Source organism: Sardina pilchardus, chromosome 24 (assembly GCF_963854185.1).
Source record: "Sardina pilchardus chromosome 24, fSarPil1.1, whole genome shotgun sequence".
Taxonomy (NCBI): domain Eukaryota; kingdom Metazoa; phylum Chordata; class Actinopteri; order Clupeiformes; family Clupeidae; genus Sardina; species Sardina pilchardus.
Window position 1 is genome coordinate 21708586 of NC_085017.1, and position 25780 is coordinate 21734365.

The 25780-nt window shown below is 47.2% G+C and overlaps 2 protein-coding genes across 2 annotated transcripts in view; one reads left to right on the forward strand and one right to left on the reverse strand.

Annotated features, from left to right (window-relative positions):
* The window catches only part of bop1 (BOP1 ribosomal biogenesis factor), a 60303-nt gene that overhangs the window by 31866 nt on the left and 2657 nt on the right, over positions 1-25780 (reverse strand). Inside the window, exon 3 of the mRNA XM_062529967.1 lies at positions 20400-20564. Within this exon, the coding sequence (XP_062385951.1) occupies positions 20400-20564 (165 nt within the window). The remainder of the gene's footprint in view (positions 1-20399; positions 20565-25780) is intronic.
* Positions 1694-8355, forward strand: scxa (scleraxis bHLH transcription factor a). The gene is made up of 2 exons (XM_062529576.1): positions 1694-2705; positions 7639-8355. The coding sequence occupies exons 1-2, from the start codon at positions 2115-2117 to the stop codon at positions 7675-7677; spliced, it is 630 nt and encodes a 209-aa protein (XP_062385560.1). The 5' UTR covers positions 1694-2114; the 3' UTR covers positions 7678-8355.

Sequence of the window (25780 nt, forward strand, 5' to 3'; positions counted from 1 at the left end):
TAACGTGGATTTACTGCAACCCCTGAAGAAGGGCGACTTTGGCTTTCTGGACGTTTTTCCCCCCCCCCCAAATATCATCATCATTTGATTCAATTCCAGGCCATCGTTTGTACACAATAAGATGAATTTAATAGCGGACAGAATAAAAAAAAAAAAAAAAAAATGACAGCATTCACATTAGGATTTCTTTTTTCCCCCCTGTTGGGAATAGGCATTTCTAAAAGTATGAGGAGACATCCGTGACATCCATTAGGAGCTGATATGATGTTTGTGCCCTGCTTTGAAGTGCCCATTTTTTTTTTTTCCCAGCAGGAATATAATGATTGTCCAGATAGCACCCATGGGAAATGTGGTTTATTTTGGTGCAGCTGAACCCAAGTAGGTACAGGTTTCTTAGGCTTTTTTTCTACCTTTAAAAGGATGACCTAAGAAAGTTTTACGAGCTCCAAAGCCAGAGCTGAACCCGAAAGCATAAGAAGCAAATGAGAAATTTCATGCCGGATGAATAATACGTTTAATGCCTGCTCGCCCTCAGACGAGATGAACGTATATTTCTCAGATCACAGAAGGTAAGGGGGACCCTTCTTTGGAGGTTTTCCAAAACATTAACAGTTGTCTTTAATGGAGGTAAAAACCAGTCTTAGATCGGTGGAAAAAGAAAAAGGCAGACAGTATTTCAACATCTTGTGAGGAGTACATCCATCTTATTTTTGTATAAACCAAACCATTGTCTTCCGAGCGCGTAGTAGGCCATTCATCTTTTGTGGCACGGGGGTGATTCAGTGAGCAACAGGTGTGCTACCTGAGTTATAGTCCCGTTGGATAATATTTTGTTTCTTTTAGCCTCTCGAACAGCATGACTAAACCGATCCAGTCGGAGTTAATGGCGGAACACGCAAGTGAGAGACGACTCACTCATTTCCTCACACGAAGCTGTCCATCGCGCTACTGTACTGTGCAGGGCATGTGCCATGGTGGGGGAAAAAAGAAAGAGACTTTAAAAAATCCACAAGCGTGCATTGAGTTGCGGTGGGGAGGGGGTTGGTCGGAGGGGGGTCTAGGGGAAGGTAGTTGGGACCAAATGATGCATTGCAACCCTTTAACACATTCGTCTTCTCACGACTGCTCTCTAGACAGGTTAGGGGGGCTCTGGGTTTGGGGGCGACAAAGAGGAGGGTGGGGGGTGAAAAAGAAAGTTCCCACTCTGAGCCCTTGATATTTAATCCCTCATGAACTTTGCTGGGCTTTTAGGTCGTCTTTTATGGGGCACCTTGGGGCGTGAGGGCGTCCCTTTCAGGCAAAACTGGTCACTAATCAGTTCCCTGAGAAACAACAGAAAAAAAAAGACCCTTGTCACCTCGACTCCTCAAACAACTTTCTCTTACCTCAGACTTTTTTCACTCTCGCTTAAGTGCCCGGGGGGGGTTAAGGGCTGGAGTCGGTAGTAGCTGGACTGACCAACACAACTCCCATGCCTGGCGCACACACAGCCAGCTGTGGGATTTGCATGCGGTGTAAGGAGGGAGATGAGAAGAGAGGGCGAAGCGGAGTGAAAAGGAGAGGGAGGGAGGGGGGTAGCCCCAGACACTCCCACAAGCTATAAAACCCAACCATACTGAAACACTCAGACAGAAACCACACGTGGATCTGTGCTCTGAGGGAGTGAAAGAGAGGGAGAGAGACAGAGAAACAGACAGAGAGAGAGAGAGAGAGAGAGAGAGACAGGAGGAGAGGGAAGGCGGACGTGGACGTGAGTCGGAGAGGGGACACACCACAGAGAACTGGAGCACAAACGGGGAGAGAGAGAGAAGGCAAAAACCACGCAAATCTGAAAGCAGGATCAACCCCAAGAAGCCCTCTGTATTGTTTTTAAACTCAGCACAGAAGGAGAATAAAGTCCACATGGGACTTTGAAGACAGAGCCATGCCACAGTGGAGTTGGCTCGAGGCAAAGGATTAGGCTGGGACAGTGGCTCAACTTCTGCTTGAGCGGTGAGTTCTTCCTCACTTCCACAGTGTCTATGCATGCGTGAGTAACACAACAAGCTCCAGACGTTTTTCGCCAGTCAGTGACAAGCAAACTCGAGACAAGGGCAGGGGAGAGTCGAGGGAAGATGTCTTTCGCCATGGTGCGTCCAGCGCCCAGCCGCTACCTGTACTCTGAGATCTCCATGATGTCCGAGGACGAGGAGAACGGCAGCGAGAGCTCGGGCTCGGACGACCGCTCCTTCCGCCTGGACACCTCGGGCTACGAGATCAAGGTGGGCACCCGCAAGCGCAAGCCCGGCGCTGGAGGGGCCGGAGGTGGCGCGGACGGAGGCGTGCGACTCGGCGTGGTGCCGCAGCCGCAAATGATCGTGGGTCCGAACGGCGAGATCCGTCAGAGGAACGCGGCGAACGCCCGCGAGAGGGACCGCACCAACAGCGTCAACACGGCCTTCACCGCCCTCCGCACGCTCATCCCCACCGAGCCGGCCGACCGCAAGCTGTCCAAGATCGAGACGCTTCGGCTGGCCTCCAGCTACATCTCCCACCTGGGCAACGTGCTGCTGGTCGGGGAGGCCTGTGGGGACGGGCAGCCCTGTCACAGTGGGGGGCCCTCGGCTAACTCCTACTACCACCACCATGGCTCACCCGCTCGCGAGTCCGAAAACTCACAGCCCAAACAGATCTGCACCTTCTGTCTTAGCCAGCAGAGAAAGATGGTGAGTAAGACAGTGGCTAGATGATTTCATGGTGTGTTTCATTGACTGTGTTTTTGTTTATAGCAACTGGGTGCAAAAGGACATCCAAAGAGCTTTCAGCACTAAGTGAATGCCAAAAATGAGAACACTACGGTCTAGTCCTTGAAGGAAGAAAAACTTCCCTCTTCTGTGGTGAATTAAAAAAAAAAGTATAGCAAATTCAGGGTTGTAAGTTAGATAAAAACCTGTAACCAATGTCACGCCTCATAGCTACAATGTTACACACATTCAAACAGACTCTGCCACATATTTAACTATGCTGGTGTTGCTGTGCCCATCTCACCTGTCGTTAAGGTCTTTAAAGTGGCTAAAATAAGTCTCTGGGGGAACCTACATAAATATTCGGTGATGTGAAGGGGGTCACATCTTCAGTGTGACGTGTGGGGTCACAGGGTGGCAGAGCAGATTTCTGAGCACCGAGTGAGTGATGACAGGACTTGACCAGTTGGCTCTAACCAGACCCAACACTCAGCAGTGGGCTAGGACGCCACATCTCTTTATGGAGATGAAACTCTCAGGAGTTGGGCATCAAGGACGATCTTGTGTCGCTTTTTATGTGTTAGGTCTTGTGCTCTTTTATGCGGTGCAGTAACCCGCCCATTACCTCATGGAGGTAACGAATTTGACTTAATGCGAACCAGTGGAAAGTATCACAACAAGAGACTGTCACGAGGAATACAAACACATCATCCATCTCCCCTCCGCTTCCCCTCCTTGGGAGTACACTACGGCTGACCTTAGCTCGTAAAGCCAACACCACGCCGCATTAAAAATAAGGCTGTAAATCATGCAACCGGCCATGAGGAGCACAATAACACCAAAGCACAAGCAAAAAGGGCGCAGACTGTAATTTAAGCGGACATCGCAAGGAGAGCCTTCAAACTTGAAATATTCCATATGCTCGAGACAATTACAGTCAACTATGACATTGGAACATTTTTTGGTTAGGTATATCACCGCCACAATGTCCGTTCCCCAGAAACTTGAAGCCTGTCCAACACTGGCTTCACAGAGGAAGAAGAAAGGGGAGAGTAGCGAGAACGAAATAAAAACAAAACAGTGGAACTACTTACGTTTAAAAAGATCCTATTCAAAACAACACGTAGTAGGCCTTACTCCATGGCTCACCCAATACCTGGTAGTAAATAAAGATATTTAATTCCATTCAATTTCAGAAAAAAATAATCTGGATACTCAGAAGCAGAAGCGGGCCAAGCGAAACACATAAATATGCAAATATAACATTTGCGTGTTCCAGATAGAAGGGTTCTGAATATTCACCAAACATATGTCGAACTCCCAGAAGCTCAAAACCCATCCATCCAGGGCGATTTACACTTGCATCCTGTGTTGTTGTAAGGCTCTTCCTAGCACTCAAATTAATGACCCTGACAACCAAAACACACTGCCTGCTCAAATCCAAGCCAGCCGGGTAAATTATCAGGACAAGGGATGTGAGCATTTTATTGGTTGGAACGTAAAGCCTCATGACAGTACAAACAAGCCGCAGAAAAATTCATTATACTGCTGATAACATACGATAACGATCATGTGAAATTGTGAATTATATGCGAGAGCTGAGATTCACTAACTACACTGGTAAGGCCTTGTTAGACTTTTTGAAAATGTCTTCTCGTTCATTTCACAGGTACATCCTTAGATAAATACTTAGTAAAAACAAACGGGCCATCACCGACCAGCCTTCAGCTAAAAAGTCCACTATTAGACCATGGAAAACAGCAAATTACACACCTCCATTTTCCAGTATTAATTTGAAAGAATATATTCAACTTGGGTGAACTCTATTCAGAGGGGACATAATCAGTTTGTTTTTCCTCACAAAAAAAAATAGAAGAAAAAAAGAAAAACTTTTGAATGGAAACAGAGACCAAGAAGTCACAATTAATAACAATGAAAAAAAAGTTAATGGACAACATTTGTCTGGCTGGAAGCAATCCTGCTCTCTGCTCAGCAGTGGGCAGAACAAACCAGCAAATGAGATAATGGAGCTTTAAGTGTTTTATCCAGAATTAAGGCTCTGTCTATAGGCTTTCTGTGCGACTCTGAGATTTGAACCAGATTGGGTCTCTCTTTGTAGCGAAGGTTTAAGAGGCAAAGCGGCTCACTCCAAACCACACGCCTCTTTCTCTGCCCCTACTTAGGTCTCATTACGCCGTGAAAAAGCATCACCCTGCCAAGACCTATTTCTTTACAATTTCAACAGAAATAATCAATAATAAGGATTTTAAAAAATAAAGCAAATCTTCTGAATATTGCCAGATTTAAAGTCCTCCCTTCTGACATTAAACAGATAGCTGTCCAGAATATTGCCTGCACACTAAAGACTGGCAAACTTAATTGCTCACAGGCATAAGGAAACATTAGGTCAGGTACTTAAAATGACTGATGGATAGATGTGGGTGCCTGAAGTGAAAGATCTTATCGAAAAAAAAAGAACTTTTTTTTTTCTCCATGCAAGCGATTTGATACATCTGGCACAGATTTGCTTAATTCTTGGACATAGTGTAGTTCTTCCCCCACTTTCGTGTGAGATACAACTCCGCGCACACACACACACACGCTGCATAATTCCCCCCTTGCCTCCAGAGGCAACTTTTCATCTCGGATGCCAATGAGAAACAGGAAACCTAACTGAATAGACCACATAACTTATTACAATACTAAATAAATGGTGATAAATAACAAATATTTCTCTTCCTTTCAAACTCATCACAACCTTGCGCCACCCCCCACTGGCTAGTGAAAATGCACAGCCCATTAATAGAGAGAATTCCACTCTTCTTTCTCTTCCTCCCCTCCACCCCCCCCCCCCCCCCCCCGTAATGGCTCTAGCAGGTGAGGACAGGGGGTTATGAAGGATGGCAGGGGGATTGCATAAGCACACACACACAGGGGGCAGGCGGGTCGGCAATGCGAAACGGCCGGTACGTGCGCCGGGCCCGATCTCCGAGCGCCTGGGCGCGCGTTCTGGCGTTCCCTCAGCGCCAAGCGGATCACTGACGGACGCGAGGAGGAGGAGGAGGAGGAGGAGGAGGATCAGGAGCAGGTCCCTGAGCTGGACGGCCCTCGCTCGCCTCTGCCGCGGCGGCTCACATTTTCTGTAATTATCCCAGAGTTCCCTCATTACCTCCAGATGGAAGTTATTAGAACGGTCCTTCCCTCCAACGGGAGCCTATCAGCACGAACATGCAACACATTACAAATTATAAGCCCTGGCGTGGTTCAAACGCACTGGCGTGGAAAACAACACTGACGACACGGCTTGACAAAAAAACACACGAGTTTTAACAACAACAAATTTCAAACTGTTAGCACTTCTGTCACACAGCAAACCCACAGCATGTGTACAGATTCACCCCAATGGGTATGAGTCAGTGTGCTGCTTTATGCTTGCACAGGCTTCCAGGAAGAGGGGGTACTACACATATGGTCACATGGACAGAGCTGGCGAAATAATGTCAATATTCTCCGTAATGGCTTCTGGCTAATAGAGCATGCAAATGTTATTACATGTGATTAAGTCTGCACAGGGTTCCGTTATTAGGGTGAAATATGTGGTGGAAAGGGATTCATGCTTGCAGGACTTCAGATGAACTGAGGCAAAACTGGGGGGCTGCTTTTAATAAATCTGAGCAGACGTGTCATCGCAAACGGCTTCACGTCTAAAAAAAAAAAAAAAGTTCACACACACATACACACCTATGCACACAGTGGGGTAAGACTGACAAGTCCCCACATTGTAATCTTTCAGCGATCTGCCAACATTACCTGTCAGACAGGGGTGAAACCAAATATTTGTCTTTAAAGTGAAGGCTCAGGTGCCAGCAACTGACAGGGAGGGGAGGGGGGAAAATGTTGACATGCCTTTCTAAATGAAGATGCTAGTTGCTCTTTCAAAGTCAAAAACAAAGAAAATAAATGTCTCGCATTATACTATTACGATAGAGCCATTCAGCTAAATTAGTTATTGAACAAAGCTGGCAAAAAGCTTTGAAGTGAGGCATTAAAGTTAAAGAAAGAGAGCTGAGTGTGTGTGTGTGTGTGTGGGGGGGGCATCTTTACAATGTGTTATACAGGATATGAAAAACAAATGCAGGCATAGTCCTTCTCGCCTGGCATAAGTGGTCCCCTGAGTGGGCCATTTGGTGACTTTAGAAGTGGCGGTGAATGAAATGAAAGCGGGTGCGGGGGCTGGAGTCCGTGTGACTGACTTCATCCACTAAAGCCCTGTGTTTTGACTACGGGCTCCTCCTACGCCTGATGTGGATGTGGAGACGGTGGCATTCTTTCTTTCTTTCTTTTTCTCTCTTTCTTTCTCTTTCTCTCTCTCTCTTTCCCTTCATTCTCGCTCCTGTTTTCACCGAGGCCGAGTGAGAAATGAGAGCCAGGTATATGTGTATGTATGTGTGTGTATGTATGTGTGTGTGTGTGTGTGTGTGTGTGTGTGTGTGTGTGTGTGTGTGTGTGTCTGCTGCTGCCACACTGTAAGGTGAGCCCAGAAAAACACAGGTTGCTCTTTTCCCTAGTGTCCTGGACTCTGTCTGAAGGGCAGAGCAATATCAACCCTGTTTGGTTGATGACTGTCAATGCTGGTCAACTTGGATGGGAGGAGAGGGGATTCACATAGACACACACACACACACACACACACACACACACACACACACACACACACACACACACACACACACACACACACTTGCACGCCCCCCACACACTTACTTTAAGATGTGAAAATGATCTATTTGCCAACAGGAAAAACAGACTATGCCTATTGTCTGGTATGAAAAAATATATGACAAGAATATGAAAACGTGTCATTCTTTTTCTAGTCACCAAGTCTAATACATAACCTCCCGCTTTTGTGTTTCAGAGCAAAGACAGAGACAGAAAAACAGCTCTGAGAAGCTAATGAAGTCTCGGGCCGGAGTGGAGGAAGAACACCACACGTAGACGGCTAAACACAAACTTGACATTCCTTTTGTGTATATATGCAAATATCAATTCATATTTAATTATACGTAAAAATAAAAAAAAAAGGTAAATGAAGAAGCAATGAAACAGAAAAGGAAAGAAAAGAAAAGAAACGCTGGACTGCAGTTTTGCAGTGGCCTTCATAGCAGTCACATATTCTCAGTTAAGTTCTTTTGTGCCAGAGCACTATAGTGATTCTGGCTTCACTCGTCTCAAAAAATATCCTTCTCTACGTCAGAGGAACGCATCACTTCACCCACAGGAGAAACTTCTACCTGGACACCTTCCACAAAAAAAAGAAAAACCTACAAAAGGCAAACTACTACAAACGTAAAAAAAATAATGACTTGGACTTAAAAGTGACCGACAATACTTTCATACAAACATGAAGGATGCTACAGCACAAAGAAGAAAACAGCTGACGGTGGGATCACTAACTTGCCGAAATGGAGGACCACTTTAATAAACAGGGGGCAACAAGAGGAAGGAAGCTTGTAAATTTCTCTGACTTTGACTTATTTGTGTTTGTGCTTAAAATATGAACGATTAAGCCGACACTATCTAAAACTACAGACATAGTATTTCATGTGCTGTATAATATTTTGTATGAATTTGGTTTTAATAAAGTATAAGATATAAATGAATAATGAAAGAATCATCCTTTACATATAAACACCTATGAAAAAAAGTTACAATTGTCCTTAGCAAAATCATGCTTTATACAAGCAAGAAATACTTTTCAGGTAAAAATAAAAAAAGGATGAACATGTGTTTATTTACTTTTTAAACCAGTACCAGTCCATTATAATGGCAACACCAGGATCAATGTTGCGCTGCACTCCAAGTGGTGACAGGTGTGGATCATATCGAAATAAACGCTTCCTATACATCATCTTTAGGGTTTGTTTTGGCCTGTGGACCTGTCCTCGGAGCAGACAGAGAGAGCGATCTCTCTCTCTCTGAGTCCAGTCTCGTCCCTCGCTGCGTGGCTACACCTATAAACAGCTATGACAACAGAGGGCTGCTCGATAAGCATCAGCCATCAGTCTTCCAGAAAGCTTGAGCACATGCTCGTACACACGCACTTGCTCGCACAGATGGTCATTTTCTTCAGCAAAAAAAAAAAGTAGGGACGGGTCAGAGATTGTACCTCTTGTGACAACACACTTCTTTCACGTTTTTTCTTGGTAGCACATTACTCATAGTCAAGAGCAATGTAATGAACTGACAAGCCTAGCCCTAATGGGGCCATGGGTTAAAAAGCAGATAATTCGTTGGCATAAAAAACAAGACTGATGAAATACAAAACTACCGGTGAACTTCATCGTCTCTCCATCACATGACTCCGTCATAGTCACTAACTTTGTGCAAGGTGAAAAAGCACATACGGATTAGGTCCCATTTACACCTAATCAGTTAGCTAAAGCTTTTAGCCAAAGTGAGAGCAGGGCAGTGTGATCGTTTTCATAGGTAAAAGGGGAAGGATGAGAGGGGATAAAGGGATGAGTCGGGAGAGTGGTGGCTGACCTCCTCGAGGCTCTTAAAGGGCCAGCTGTGGGGAGCAGAGCAGCGTGGCGCGGCTTGGCGCGGCGAGGTGCCTTTTGCGTTGCGTTGCACTGCACTGCACTGCGTCGCAGCAGAGGAGGAAGATGGGATCTGCAGGTAGGGATTCTGGCTGCCTTCCCCGGGCCCCCAGACTGTCCCTGTCTGGCTCTGGAGGAAGCCTGCACACCTCTGGAATTCCACGCTCTCGTCTCTACAGTCCCATGTTCACCCTACCTCCGACCCCCAAACATACACACACACACACACACACACACACACACACGCACGCACGCACACACACACACGCACGCACACACACGCACGCACGCACACACACACAACCCCAGCCCCAGCCCCAGCCCCAGCCCCATCTTCAAGCTCTTCACCAGCCCCGTCTAGCACACGCATGCATACAAACGCACACACAGACACACACACGCACACACACACACACACAGACACACCAACTAGTCCTCTCGAAATTCCTACTTCACTGACTTGCCACTGGAGAAGCGAGACTCTGGTTACTAGCGGAGAAGGGGATCCTGCCGATGACCCCCACATGCCCCCCCTTAACTCCTGCCGCGTGGCGCAGACTGTCCCTGCTGGGCTCCCGTCTTCTCCTCACCCCCACGTCACTCCGTCACATCACTCATCGCACGCCAACAAAGGACCCACATCTCCACACCAATTACTGTCCACATTTCACAAGAAACCCATTGACCTTTTACACAGATTGCATTGCATTTTAAAAAAAAACCTCTGAAATATCATCGCTGACACTTTGGCCGAACCTCGGTTTCGAGACCCACACGTCTCCACGAGCAGGAAGCTGTTGGAGACAAAAGGTTTTTTGGAAGCAAAAAGGTTTTTTTGGAAGAGCAAAAGAATAAAACGCTTGCTGCAATCCCAAACTGACACCATTTGCCTGTTGATCACGGCTGGTCTGACTCCTAAGAGGCAAGAAAATGAGAAGCTCGTTTCTGTCAGTGGTGTGAGACCGAGACTGGCAAACAGCGCTGGCGAACACTATTTGAATGCCTTAATAGGTTCATATAGTCCATATCACGGTGCACTGTGCGGCCAATTTTCAAAACACCTCATCTCCGTTTTCTGACAGCAAGGCGTTCTCATGAGGACCTCCAAACAGGAAAGGGGGAGACATTAGCATCACGCTCTGTCTCGCTATCAGACCCCCAGTGAATGCTAGCGGACAGATTAGCTCCAGAAACCTTGGCTAGCCTGTCTGGCTTTTCCCCTCGCCTGCCACACACACACACACACACACACACACACACACACACACACACACACACACACACACACACACACACACACACACACACACACACACACACACACACACACACACACACACACACACACACACACACACACACACACACACACACACACACACACAGTAAGTAAGGGGATGGTTAGCAGACGACAGCCTGTCAAAAGCATGTCTGGCCTGTTCCCTGCTCTGTTCAACATCAGCAGCCTCCTCTTTGCCCGGATAGCCTTGAGAAGGTGCCACTCATGGAGGGTAAGCATACAGGGACCAATGGGGCTGGTGCAGTGCTGTGTGTGTGCATGTGTGTGTGTGAGTGTGTGTGTGTGTGTGTGTATGAGTGTGTGTGTGTGTGCATGAGTGTGTGTGAGTGTGTGTGTGTGTGTGTGTGTGTGTGTATGAGTGTGTGTGTGTGCATGAGTGTGTGTGTGTGCATGAGTGTGTGTGTGTGCATGAGTGTGTGCATGCGTGCGTGCACGTGCATGTCTGTATGTGTGCGCATATATGTGTGAGTGTGTATGCATGCGTGCGTGTGCGCATGTGTGTGTGACGCTGCGACAAGGCGCCAGGGCGCCAGGGCCAGACGTTCTCGGTACCACACCAGACGCACCTCCCCTCACCTGCCTGTGCAGCTGGGCAGGCCGAGGGAGCTCCAGCCTCCTCCCACTTTTAATTTCCAACTTTTCATACCGCTGAAGGAACCGGCGCCCATAAAAATAAATCCCTTCATTATTTTTTAAAATAGCAAAACCGCAATTCGGGAAATAGAGGTCGCTCCGGGGTCAAAGGCTCATTACTCACGGATAAATCCAGCAGAAAACAGGGGGGCTTCGGCGGGCGAGAGCTGTCGGTTACTGCGTGGAGCTCTTCGCCACGCTATCCTGATAAATAAATAATCTGGAGATCCTCGTACACGGGGCTTTAACCTTGGAGGACGCATGTGGAAAGTTCGCGTTCGGGCCCTTCCAGGTTTCAAATGGGTTTTCCACCTGGCCCTGAAGCATCCGGTACATCATTCAGAGAAAGTCGTTATTTATTGAAAATTAAATGTCTAATGATGCCCTGAAGCTTTCTCCGCCACAGCCCCATATTATGACAGAGGAGAAAGCCATCGGGCAGAAGACATGAGAACAAGCAATGCACCCCCTCAAGAAAGAAAAAATACACAACTCTTCCTTCAAGCCATAAAGCCCAAACATCCCAATGATGTCAATCCCTCACAGAACCTTGCCCCCCCCCCCCCTTTACCCTTACAAGCTATGAAGAGAAGCCTTCATTTTATTGGACAATACACATATTTTCATGTTTGACTGAATGAGAGGACTTGGGAGGATGAGAGTGGAGAGCTTTCAGTATTTTTTTAAAAAAGCATACACAGACCAAGCATAAAGTCTGCAACGGACCACAGCTCAGATGGACTGTTTTGCAAGTCATCACTCCCTACTCTTTCCTTTGTCCTATTCCAATGGAAAAATAATGCTGTAAACACTTAACAACTTTTTCTCTCTTTTCCCCTCATCTCTCTCTCTCTCTCTCAGAGTGGGAGGCAAAGTTTGCCGTAAGGGAGAGAGAGAGAGAGAGAAAGTGAGCAGTCTAGACAGAGCCACTCTCAGTCTCAGCTGTGCTTAGGGTGAAAGGGCTGAGCTCCCCTTCCTCTGAATACATCCACCCACCCACCCACCCACCCCTCGCCCCCCACACCCCCTACCTCCCAGGGGTTTGCCTTGCAATCACTCCCCCTCCCACCAGACCCCCCCCCCACACCCCACCCCATTCATCTCGAACACATGGCAGTCTCTGCTGGCAGTTGGTTTCAATCAGGTCTTCTGGCAGGACACACACTGGGCCAACAGGGAGCTGTGCTGAAGACCGGATGAAAAGGAAGTCCTAAAAACTACGGAACGACAGGTGGCTGCTTTGGCAGCCCTTCCTCACCCCCCCCCCCCCCCCCCCAACCCCCATCCCTCCATCTCCTCACTCCTCCACCCTAAACCTTCCCCCTTCTTCTGCACTCAAGCATCCTACCCCCATCCCGTCCCGTCCCATCCCCGCCCACCCGCCTGTCCGCCCGCACCCCAAATCCAATCCCCTCTTTCCCCTGCGTCCACCCTCTCTCCACCTCCGCGCACCTGCACGGACGCGGAGCAGGGCTGCGTGGCCAGGGGTCTAGTTTGCTCGGTCCGACCGGCACGCGATTCACCAAATCGCCCCTCTTCAAGACCACCCCCCAGACAAGTCCTCTGTATCAACATTCCCTCCCGACTTAGAAAAACACATCCCTGCTTCTCCTTAAATAGACTATTAAAAAGAGATTTCCTGCTGACAGCATAGTGACAGGCCAAGATTCCACATAATTTACTAGCGATCTGTCAATTTTATCACCGTATTGATTTCAACGGAACCCTGAGACCTGAATGCGGACCTTTGTGTCCTGAGACGGAGCACGTTTGGAAAGTAGTTTATCGTGAATCAAATGGACAAAAAATTCAACTGGCACACATGGTCCTTGGAGGCTTCTCAGGGTATTTGGCTGGCGTCCCAGTTCTGCACTTACTTACTGATCAATATCACTTTTGTACACTCCAAAATGAAATGGCGGACTAATACTGCAATCCCCTGATGGCTCTTATGATAACTCAAGAGAGCGTTTATGTTCATGCTTGGGGTTGCTATGGCACTTGGCTGAAACATCAGCGTTCATTAGGGATAAGTATGATGAGAAAAGTTACAAGAAATAAAAATAATAATAATCATAATCACTGTACTATAACAAAAGTCCAGTAACCAGATGGGGGGGAAATATATGCCATGAGATTAAACAAAGCTTCTGAAATATTACAATCAAACAGATGATACAAATACCACTGACAGCGATGACACCATATCAAAATGCGGTAGGTGTCTATGATGTCAGTGAAAATGCACCACAGCTCATGGAAAAATTTTTTTTGATTCCTCTAAACACGGTGTTTTGGTTAAGCACCTTCCAAGAGAGGAAATATCTCTTTGGTTTCTTGACACCCCTCTGGAAGGTACTGGTGTGTGGGTGTGCCTGTGAGGGACCTACGGCTCCTTCTGGAATAGCGAGCTTAAATCTCCCTCCACCTTTCGGTGTTGGTAACAGAACACCACCCACGTTCACATTTTTCACTTTAATTTGATAAATCATAAGAATGGGTCACATCCAATGGATCAGGGGGAACAAAACCTCCCTTTGTTTTTTTTTCTTTTTGAAAAGCTGCGCAGACGACTGTTCATAAAAGCCATGCCCGTGTCTGCCGAAGTACAGTATATATTAATCATTCCCCTTCTCTTAGAGGTTTTTCGATCCAAATGGCTTGCTGGGGTGGGAGGACAACCCCAATTCCCCCTCCCCATCCCCGCAAACTCTCAGCAGCATCAAGCCTGGTCGCTCTAATAGACGAGAAGGCGGGGGGGGAGAAAAGCCGAAACGTGAACGAAAAAGCAGTCAAGCTTAAATCAGATGCAGATATTGGGCAGAAGAAAGGCTGGGTGTCTTTGGGTTAAGCAGAACCAACTCCACTTCCTACACTCTTAACGGCTACATTGACTTCCATAAAGGAAGTTTTAGTGGCCGCTGTGGGCTGGCAATGGTTATTTCATTCCAGGACCCAGAGGCTAGGCCGCGTTCTTCTTTACTGATGTACCTGGCTTGCGGTGCACGAATATAGCTCTTTTGAGGTAACTTAGACTTCATAGCTTGTAAAATACATTTTAAAAAAACATTCACTTAATATTTTTTCGGAGTAGGAGAAAGTAATGAAATGTAGTTACAGAACAGGAGGTCAGAAACTTGTGCTGTGGAGAGGGACCGAAAAGGGCACGAGGCCACGGACTAAGTAGGACAGGTCTTAGTGAGGTGTGTGTGTGTGTGTGTGTGAGTGTGAGTGTGAGTGAGCGAGAGAGAGAAAGAGAGAGGAAGGAAGGGAGGGAAGGAGAGAGAGAGAGAAAGGGGGGGGGGGGAGTGTATGTGTAAGTGTGTGTGTAATGGGGGGGGGGGGGCATCTGGCACATTCATCCAAGCTTCAGGCTGTGCATTACAGGTATGGTGTTTCTGGTTCCTCTCTCACAGCTTGATGGTAAGGGTGAGTGGGTGGGGAATAGGGGATGGTGGGGGTAAGGGTTAGCTCAGGCATGCTTTGCGGGTGTTCAACTTGCCAGGGGTGGATGGAAACGACCCCCCAGGTCCTTGTTTCCCAAATTGACTCGAATTTTCGTTGCTGGAACAGCGGGCCGCGTGCAGCGGGAGCCAGAGCCGTTCTCCTCTCTTCCCCTCGCTTCCCTGCTCTCCTCTCTTCGCCTCCCCTCCCATCTCTACCTGCGGTGTGGGGAGCGCAGAGGAATGGGGAGACGCTGGATCCAAAAGCGCTTGAAGCTGGTGGCTTTGGTTAAAGCGGGTCGTCCAACAGGCTCTTTAGCCCGTACAAGCTCCCGCTCAAATACTCTCTGGACGGCCGAGCTCTCCAAGTCGATATCCGGCTCGCAACTCTTAATCCACAGCGGCAGGATTCTGTTTCCATTTTGGGCCGAACGCACGCCTTGAATGGGTGTAAAAACAACAATGGGGATTGCCTTAGATGAAAAGCGCTTCCTCTTCTGAGGAGCTTGAGCTTGAGCCCAGCGGTCGAGTACAGAGGCAGGCGGCAGGAGAGAATGGAAGAGAGTGGGTGCATCTGACAGCAAGTGACACAAATGAAGAGTGAGGGAGACCAACTCTCAAACTCTTTCCGTCCACGTTTGGGACACTGGGCCGAAATCACGCTGCCCCGGGTTACCGAGTCTGGACTTGAGCACTCAGGGAAGGGAAAGTTCTCCCCGCTGTCAATCAAACGGTTTAATAACAGTTGAGCAGGACGCTGTGGTCTCTCTCCCTCCCCTCTCTTTTTCCTCCTCTCTTCCTTTCCTTCTCCCTCTCTCTCATTATACTTTTGAGAGACAAGGGGGCTGAAGCCCACGCGAGAGGGTGTCTGCAGAACTGTGAAAATCCATGCTCACTTTTTTTTGTCGTTTTTTTTTTTTTTTTTAACTGCCATGACTTTGACTTTGACGGGGATCGCAAGAGATCCATCTGGAATGAATTAGAACCCACCACCTGGAGACAACCCAATCACGAAATTAAACTTTGGGATTACCAAAATTTAGGGAGGAAAAAAAGCTCACTTCCAGACATATGGGCCACTATTTTTTTTTCCCCTCCCCCTCTTCCCAAATCTGGTTTTATCATATTTCCAAAGGAGGGGGAGGAAAGGGTGCCGCGACTACAAGAGACTGGCTCTTGGTTGGTTGCTACATAGGACACCTAACCCATCGCATTATGAGTGTGTGTGTGTGTGTATGTTTAGCTTTATAATGAAATGAAAACAGGCCACCTCGTTTGGTCTGTAAACTCGGGACGCCTCGAGGGAACCTCCCGGCCTGGATGAGGCCGAGGCCGAGGCACGGTCTGCCCACCTTCCTGACCGAGATCTGATCAAGTGATTAAAGCCAGCCTAAAACTACAACACCACGGTCCGAGATTAAGACTAAAAACAACACGAAGGGGAGGAGAGGATTAGGATGTTAAGGGTAAAAAAAAACACACAAGTCTAATGGGGTTATGAGGTGAGGGCAGTCAGTGATTTACAGGAGACCTGCATCTGGTTTCAAGGACACAGAGAACATTCCTTGTTCTACAGTGTTCAAAGGGGCTAAAAAAGGAGCCTCATCCAGCAGGTTACCTGAGGGTGCTTTCAGGTTATACCGTGGCGTTCAAGAACACAAACCTTCCCCTTGGGTACAGCCTGAAAATGGGTCATTGAAACTGGACATAGCAGCAGCCGGCAAAGGACACAGCTCAATGCAATTGCCAGAACAAGTCCTCTATACATCACTCTGGCTTTGCAGTACAATCCACTGGGAGAGAACAAAGGATGTTTCTTGGTCTCCAAATGCTTGAAGATGTATACTCACTTATGCAATCTGGAAGGGATCATATGGAATCGCTCACATACATATGACAGACTGTTCACGGTTTAAAAATGCGCATTAAGCAAAACGGCGATTTGAACATTTGCTTTGCCCCTGGACAATTCAGCTGACAGTGGGAACAACGCCCTCTACAGGCCGATGGACATCAGTGCTCCAACAGCGCAACAAGTGCTTCTTTTCTCCAGTCTCCAATCTGAGCATGATCAACTGCTGGAATCCAGTTTCCGAGGTGTCAAGTGAGCAAGAGGGATGACAGGATGAATGACGGAATAGCTTGTGGGGTGCGAGAGTGAAGGAGTGAAAATCCCTGCGTTTTACGGGGTCAATCCGAGGTGCCAATTCATCACACAGGTGATGATGTAATGGACGTCTTTACCAGCCCTCATTCTAACCCCCAAAACTCCGAGCCCAAAACCACTGACGGCAGCCGATTTGCACAGTGAACTAAAAATACGGGCTGACTTCATCGTGATTGTCTACTGTCTAGCGTCTCAGGTATAAATGAACCGCACCAGTCTGGACCCCTACTCAAATTTTCATCATGAGCACAGTTTGGCAGAAGCCGTCAACATGGGGGATATGGGAGATTCTGGGATGGGGGGGGGGGGTTGTGCGGGTGAGGTGGGGCAAAGGGGACTGGATGACCTAAATCAATGCCTTCCCTCAGGAAGCCAGTCCAACTTTCTGCCTGTGGACCCAGACGCATTAGGATCGTCTGTGGCCCGTCAAAGACACGGGTGAGCGGCTAATCCGCAAGCGCTCCCTCTCTGGCGTGCGGCCCAAGCTACGAGCCTCGCTGCAGCCCAGAGAGAAGGCCAGCACCAGCCACCGCACAACTCTGAGCAACCCTGCTACCTCTGAAGACCAAGGTCCTCTGGCTCTGCCTTAACCAAACTCAACTACACACACACACACACACACACTCACTCACACACACACACACACGGCCCAGTCGAGCATCTGTTTAACCAAAACAAACCTTCCCTTGTTTCAAATGTCTGTGCTCATTTTCTAGAAAACACCCACACACAGAGCGCACGCACACACACACACACACACAGGCTCCGTGTCCGCTGCTACTGAATTGAGTTCTCCGGCACACACAGCGCGCGCCGGCGGCAAGGTCCTCTCTCTCCCGCGCACGCAGTAGCTGCACCGGGGCAGGAAGCTGCAGTTGCAGCCAGGAGCCAGGGCCTTTTCTTCTCCCCCCCCCCCGCCCCCCCACCTCTATTCCACAATGTGTCTTCATTCATCTCGCAGCGCACATGGAAAAGCCATTGCGGGGGAAAAACCCCCTTCCTGCCGGCGAGGCCTCGGACAGGCGCTGCAGTCTCGCGTATTCCCCTTTCGCTCTGCGAACAGGAAACAGCCCTTTATTACAAAGGAGGGGAACGGAGAGGAGGAGGTAGAGGAGGAGAGGAGGAGGAGGTGGAGGAGGAGGAGGAGGAGGAGGAGGTGGAGGTGGGAGATGGGAGGTTGAGGAGAGGTAGTAGTAAGAGACGAAAAAAAAAACAAGGGATTTGGAAGTCTGGAAGTTTTATTTGTAGACAACTTGTGTCGAGGGCTGTGAGGGACCACGAGGCAACCAGATCTGGTGTCCCCAGGCAGGGGGCTAATTTAATGTGCGCCAAAAGGGCCCTGGACCACCACGCTTCTCGGCCCGTGCTGAGCGAGGAACTGTGTGACCACACAGGAGAAACACCGGCTGCAGTGCCTCTCTCTAATGAGGGAACGGGGCTGTGGGACAGGCGTGGACGAGATTGAACGCAAACCATCTCCCATTTCCTTCATTCTCTTCTTCCAACTGCACACGGACGCACTAACACAACTAACCACCAAAAAACCTTCCTGTGAAAAAGTGAAAAAATAAACCGCCTCCAATGAGGGGAAAAGGTAGATAATGGTTTCAGGGGAAAACATGTAGACTTCTCTCGTCTCCCGTCCTGTCTGCAGCAATCAAGAGTGTAGGTGGGAACTGAAACATCTGTCTTTAGCCGTGTTCAGAGAATAAGCCAGAGGAAGCAGAGAAACACTAGCCTGGTATCACTAGACCATCCACTTCATGAAGGTTTGGGTACTCTCCATTGGGAAATGCTTCCAATCCCAGCATCATAATGGCGCAGACTTCTACATTACCTTACCTTTAAAATATTTTTTTTTTCCAGCCAAGCCCATCGTGTTGTTCAGCGATTCTTAACGTTACCTCTTACTTTGCCACCCACCTTTGCAAACTGACAATAAACAGCATTGCCAGTAAGGAAACAATGTCTTTACCATTGTTTTCATGTGTGAATGCCTTACTACTACAGTTTACCACTGCCCAAAAAATGTCATTGCTATGCATTGGTTTGCCATCCTGATGGCTGAGAGAAAACGTGCATCGAGAGTAGCCAAACTAGTATCTCAATGAGATGAAAATGAGCGGAGATGTTCACTGGGCTTGGGTACTTCCCGCCACAAATGAAGCTTCTTCATGTCCTTCATGCCACGAATAGCAGACTCATTGCTTTTTCATTACGCAACTTGGATATGTCCAATGTCCGATGGTCAACAGTAGAGCGAACTTTTCAACACGACCCGGGCAAACTGCAAGCTTGATAGAGCTTCTGTCATGCTCCATCATTTAAGACACTCGGAGAGTCACAGAGAGACCATATGCACATGGATGTCTTCAATGGTTGTCAGTGGTAGTCATGCTCATCAACTGCAGTCAAGCTCACTAGACTGTATCGTCTTTTCAGGGAAGCCGGCTCTCTTAAAAGAACCAACTAGAGCCTTCAAAAGAGGTGAAGTATTTTAACAAACTAAATAAAGACAGCAGTTATCATTCCGGTTGTTTTCTCTGCTGTTTCAAAGGGCTTTAAAAATAAACCCTCTCTTAAAGACCAAGGCCTTGTCCAAGAACAACATGAGTTGCGAAACAAATTCCTCATCTCCCGCCCGATGCCAAGAACAGTTTTGGATGGCGGACGAGTTTAAGGTTGTATAGCCTGGCAAATGGTGCAGACCACATTGCAGCAGGGTTCACTGCTTTGCAATGGACCTTGTAAATTAAATAGCAGAGAGAAGAATTCAGTAATGACTGAGCATGCAAATTCTGAAACCCTGTAGAACTGCTGCTCCGCATTGCGTGAGGACTGCGTATAGTTACACACATTGTGTGTGAAGTGTGCTTTCGGAGCTTTTTTGCAAACAACTCAGAGACCGAGTCGTGTAATGAGAGCCAGGCCGGAGGAAGTGGCTCTGAAGTGTTTCAGAAACTATAGAGCTCTGGGAGACGGTGCCAGCTTCTGTACTCACTGTTTGAACAACCTATCAAGACAGAATATGAGGTTTGGACAGAATCACCCATCAAGCGGGCCGCCTAGGGCTATTACACAACACCGTTTTTTTTTTAAGTACAAATGCCAGAATAAGGGAACTGATTTTTTTTGTACAGTATGTGCTGGTCGTATTTTTTTGCTCCATGTTGATATGCATACAAAAACATGGATGAGTGTTGAATACTTGCAGAATCAAAGTAAGTAAGGAAGCATCACTTTCCTGGTCTTTTACATGTACCCAATGACACTGATTTCCATGCTTTACACAAATCACTAATTTGCTAAAACCATTGAACAGGTGGCCAAGAACTGATATTCAAATAGGTGTACTTTTGATGGAAATTAACCAAATGTCCTACAACATTGCCTCAGTTTTGACTAACACAAATGCTTTTAAATGGCCAATGCTTGCTTTACAATACATGTTCATGGTGACATTGTGGCTCAGAAGTAAGGACTAAACTTTTTGCTCAGGTTAATGTCTGAGTTTGATGGAGGGCATGGACTTACCTCCTCATCCGATGTGTCCTCATCGTACTCATTTGACTGAGGGAGAGTCAGTCCACCGTCTCTGCTGACCTTCTCACCCTTCCCTTTTTCTCCAGCGTTGTTTGTGGTCTTCTCCTGCTTTTTCTTATTTTTCTTCATCAGCGTCTTGGTAGACTTCTCTCCAGTCTATGGACAAAAACAGAAAAAGCATTATTTTTCCAAACTTGGCTCCAACACTGGACACTCATCTAAACTAGAAGAGGAGAATTCAATCGGTCAAGAAACACATGCAGTAATAATTTTACATTGTCTTTAGGTTCCAATGACAAATATATTGTTCTATTGAGTGATGGCCTGCCTATGACTTCACGTGCAGAGTAAACATGGGTAAACATTGCACGAAATAAATGGGTCGTCATTAATAGTTTGGCTCTGCGAGGCAATGTGATTTCCTGCCAATGCTGAGCGCTAGCATTTTTTGTGTCCTTTCGTGGCATTGGGATGGAGACGGGGAGGTGGAGGTGCAGCGATAGCCGCACGCATGTTTTAGGGATTCACGTTCACTTGTGCTTAGTGCGCAAACTTCCTCGGCCGGTGATTTACACCCCAGCAGCCTGGAGAGCAGTCACTGGGAACTGCACATCCTGCAGGGGAAGGAGGGACAGCACGGATGAAAGGATCCACCAAAACCGACTGTTATTCGCACGCGGCCATCACTCACGAAGGGCCAAGCCGTCAGAGGTGCTCTTAACGGGGGGAAGCCTTGGGGTGGGGTGGTGTGTGTGTGTGCGGGGGGGGGACATGTGGGGAAGAGGGAGGCTCTTTGAGGCTGGCTGGAGCTTCTCCCAGGTGACTCAGAGAGGCAGGTGAGCAACCTGCACTGATTTATGCCTCCTTTGCTCCCCCCTATCTCTTTTGGACTGGAGAGCTAAGTGAAACACTTCCTCCCCTAAGCCCAGTTAAATCCACATCAAGACGACTTGTGCAGTTTAATACAAAAATGCATGCAGACACCCCTCAGGGAATCTAAGAATTTTTTTTCCGCTTTTTGTCCCCCCCTTCCCCCCACGACTTTCCAAAATTTGACAACAACAACAACAAAAAAAAAGAAAAGCTCAGAGAAATTCAAATGAAAGGGGAAGAGAGATGTGTGACCACTTGTTTACTACTGCATGTGTTTTTTTCCAGGAGAAATGAGAGGGGAGAAAACCCCAAATTCTGTCCATTCATCCAGGCAAAGCCAAACATCTTGTTACAGAGTGTTGTGGTGCAGTTTTGTGTGAACCAAAAAAAAAACTAGAAGTGAGGCCAGGTCAATCAGTTTACAGTAAAAAAATAAATAAATAAAAAAAACTCAATGGAGAGATGAAAGCTGTTCAGTGATTGGCTAAAGGCAAAGAGGGTGGGGGGGGGCAATGACAGATGACTTGTCCAGATGATGTGTGACTGGCCAGCCAACACCGAGAGGCTGACGGAGTGGATCCAGTCAGAAAACAAGCTCCACCGGACTTCCAGCCGGGCCTGGCTCTCCGCCTGACTTGACCGCAAGCGTCAATCCAGATGAAGTGTGGGAGACTGACGAATGCAACAACGCCGGGGTCAAGGGGGAGCTACGACCAAGCAAGGTCCCGTCCTATTCCCCACCCCCCACCCCCCACTCACATGTAGCGCAAGCCGTCGGTGACTTGGCCTGGGTTACCCATGAGCAGGCTGCTACTCATCTCCAGACGGTTGTCATCGCAGATACACTGTGGCCTAATTGATTTCTTTGCGCTTGTGGACATCCGTTTTGAATCAGACCATCTCCGGAGGCTCTTTGGGGATACACACACCCACGCGTACCGTACACCCTGACTCGAAGGCAGACGCGCGCACAAAACACACTCCCTCCCACTGGGCCTCCCTCTCACTTGCGCGCTCTCTCACACACACACACACACACACACACACACATGCTAGCCAATAACTTGTTTTTAATGTGTGTTGGCCGGCGGTCCCGGGTTCCGCTCGGCAGAGGCGGACGGACTCAGGGCCCCTTGTTAGCCATTATTCTGTTGCTTCCTCTGAAGTGAGGCTGAATTATAGGGTGACCCAAGACAGAAACAATTGAGAGAAGATGGGTAGAGCTTGTTAAGATTCACACTGGCGTGCCTCTGGCAATTCTACACCACTCATTTTTTTTTTTTTTTTATCCCTGCCAATCTCCTCTGGGGATTAAAACTTAAAAAGCTGGACAGGGTGGACTCTGCCTCTCCATCCACCCTCCCATCATCACCTAACCCCGAGACCCCACCAACCAGAAGACGTCATGTGTCCCGGCACACATGGAAGCGGCCCAGACGTGTTGGCGGAGGCAGGAGCGCTCTTTGCGTGGGTGCCCTGGAGGAGTGAAGCCTTTCCTGGTAAGATGAGAGCTCGGCTGCTGCTGTTCCCCCCCCGCCACACACACACACACACACACACACACACACACACACACACACACACACACACACACACACACACACACACACACACACACACACACACACACACACACACACACACACACACACACACACACACACACACACACACACACACACACACACACACACACACACACACACACACACACACGCAGCCCCCTCCTCCCCAATCTCCCACCCACTCACACGCCACGAGCGTGAGCGCCAAGATGGCCGCTGCTGCCGGATCCAAGAGTGGCTGCAGCAGTTCTGTGGAGGGAGTGGGGGGGTGTACGGGGGGGGGGGGGGCTCCCTCTGGGGTCATAAAGCCTCCAGCAGCCACATCCACTTCGGCCTGCTCCGCATCAGGCCCCAGAACACTCATTTGGATGGAGGGAGGGAAAAAGAATAAAAAAGAGAGATAGAAACAGGCTGGATGATAGAGAGAATTGAGAGAAGGAAAGATGGAAGAGAGAAGAGAAAGAGAGACTAAAAGAAACAATCTAAGAGATAAACAAAGAGAGATGAGAGAGAAAGAAAAAATGAGACTGAAGATAGCACAAAATGGTGATAAACGAAGACAAGAAAATGGACAAAAGAATGAATGAAAGAAAGAAACGAGCAAAGAAATGAATACAACAAAGGAAGATTTTGGTAACAGAAAACAGAAATGAATAAAAAAAAAAAGATAAAATGGTTGAGAGACAAATGAGGTCAGCTAACAAAAAAAGACAGGGAACAATACTTCCTACTATCTCCCTCCTGGGTACATCCTCACAAACTCTTTAAGGTTTCAAACAAGCCCTTGTGTCCAGTGATAACAATAGCACATGGCAGTCAAACATCTCCTAAAACCCCTCAACCCCATTACACTCCGTAAAATATGCTTGAGAGGAGGCATGAACATGGTCCATAACAATGACCCACTTATAGGACCACATGCAGCTTGCGTGTTATGACCAATACGCAAACCACTGCTGGTCTTTTAAAAAGCACCTTCCTCCTATTCCTCAGATGGCAGTAGATACCGCATGTGCTGTCCAACGGGAACAAACACTGGACGACGAGGAGCAGAAATGCCCTAATCTTCTTAGTCTCGAGGTGAGCTGACGCAATCAGATGAAGTCATGCCCTGTCTACTCGCAGCTGGAGAATTATGACTGCACCCTGCGACTGGCCTAAGTGTTGTAGGAGGCTGATAAATGTTAAAAATATAGTAACCATTCCTGGTAAGCACCTGGCCCAACCTATGAACTGTCTCTAATAATCACTAACAGCACTAACAGAAAGGCTCCGAACCACCGTTACATTTCCTGACGGCAAAAGCAGAGGAATGTCAGTCAGGGAATGAGGCAGAGAGAGAAAAAAAAAAAAAAGAATCAGGAAAAGTGATGAAGCCTTCCTTTTTTACTTCATCTCATGTTGTCAATCAGCCACTAGGGGGCAGCAGACTGGGAAACTGACCCTGATCTCACATGGCATCTGTGAATCTGTGAGTTATCCTGGTGCTGTCAAATTATTTCTGTATTTTCACTGTATTGTAATCTACAGGCTCAAAATGTGTTGAGTGATCAAGTATTAAGGAATATGGTACTTTCTGCCATGGGAATTAAACAAAAAAAAAAAACTTTATTTAATTGATGAATCAAAACTTAAACAGTTTAATCTCTTACAATGCATACTGGCAATGGCCCATGCTGAATGGTTGAAGACCATGACCCATGACCACAACCCATTTCCAATTCTATAGTTATGCTTGCAAACTTCTGAGTTCAATCCACTTTCCAAACCAAGCACGGAATTGGTGAAAGGGCAATCAGCATCAGCATTAGCCTGGATGACAGTTCTACATCAGAAGCTTTCGAGTGTTGCTACTAGGAGAAAGATCACTCTTTTCAATATTTTGGCTGTCACAATTCTCCAAATCCTTGATTCAATCAAATCTGGTATTTCTAAAGTCACGATTCGATTAAATTTTCTATCTTTTTTTTTTTTTCCATTTATGCATTTCTCATGTTGTTTATTTCTTTGCCTTATTTCTAGCTCTGTTTTGGGGAGCTTTTATTTTGAAACTTGAATACTTATTTAAATACAACACGTGAACAAAACAGGCATTAACTTTTTTTTTTGCAAGGTAGTTCATGATAATTCAAGCATACAAAGGTCTTTTCTTGGTCTATCTACTCATTCTTTGTCACTAATAAATCACTACAGACTTGTTTTGGGGCTGGCATTATTGGCTGTTGTCCCTGAATATCAACAACCTTTCACCAGAATCACTGATAATAACTTTAAACCTGTTTGACCATAACCTGACAAACAATTCACCAGCTGTGCCTTTCCTCCCAAATTTGACCCTGATCTTTTGTTACTGCATGATTTTATGTATTTATTTATTTTAAACATGAAGAGTTTGACGGGTTTCATGACTGGCTGCACAATTAATAGATCTTTAATCAAAATTACAATTTGAACTTTGAATGTAACACGTTCGCCATTAATCGTACAGCTCCCAACTCTGTCCCAATGGCTAATCTGGTCACATCTAATGCTTCTCATATTAATGTCATTCCGTTTCTATGACTACAGTGAAGCTCATCTAACAGGAGCACTATGCTTCTCATGCTCTTGGAATGCTCGCCAAACAGAAGTGGCCCAACTGAAAGCAAAATCTGGAATAATGAACTGAAGCTTGACTTTCAAAATTATATTGGAGATCAAAACCAAATCACAACATCTGTCAGACGTAATTGTGCAGCCTTGTCATGCAAAACAAAACTGATAGAATATTGGATATGAATCACAACTGAAAGGCCAGTGCTAAATAAATGCCTGATGGTCATCAGTAAAGTTAGCTAATGGAAACAAGCTGATGTCTGGTGCACTACTTCTAATGTAGTCTGATTTCAAAGATAACTGATCAAATGAACTGCATTTATATAGCGCTATTACACT

What these genes read in the sequence shown, in the direction of transcription:
- scxa (XM_062529576.1), top strand. Translation starts at nt 2,115, where the DNA reads ATGTCTTTCGCCATGGTGCGTCCAGCGCCCAGCCGCTACCTGTACTCT. An exon ending in TTAGCCAGCAGAGAAAGATG is followed by an intron (nt 2,706 to 7,638) that starts GTGAGTAAGACA and finishes TTTGTGTTTCAG; the next exon opens with AGCAAAGACAGAGACAGAAA.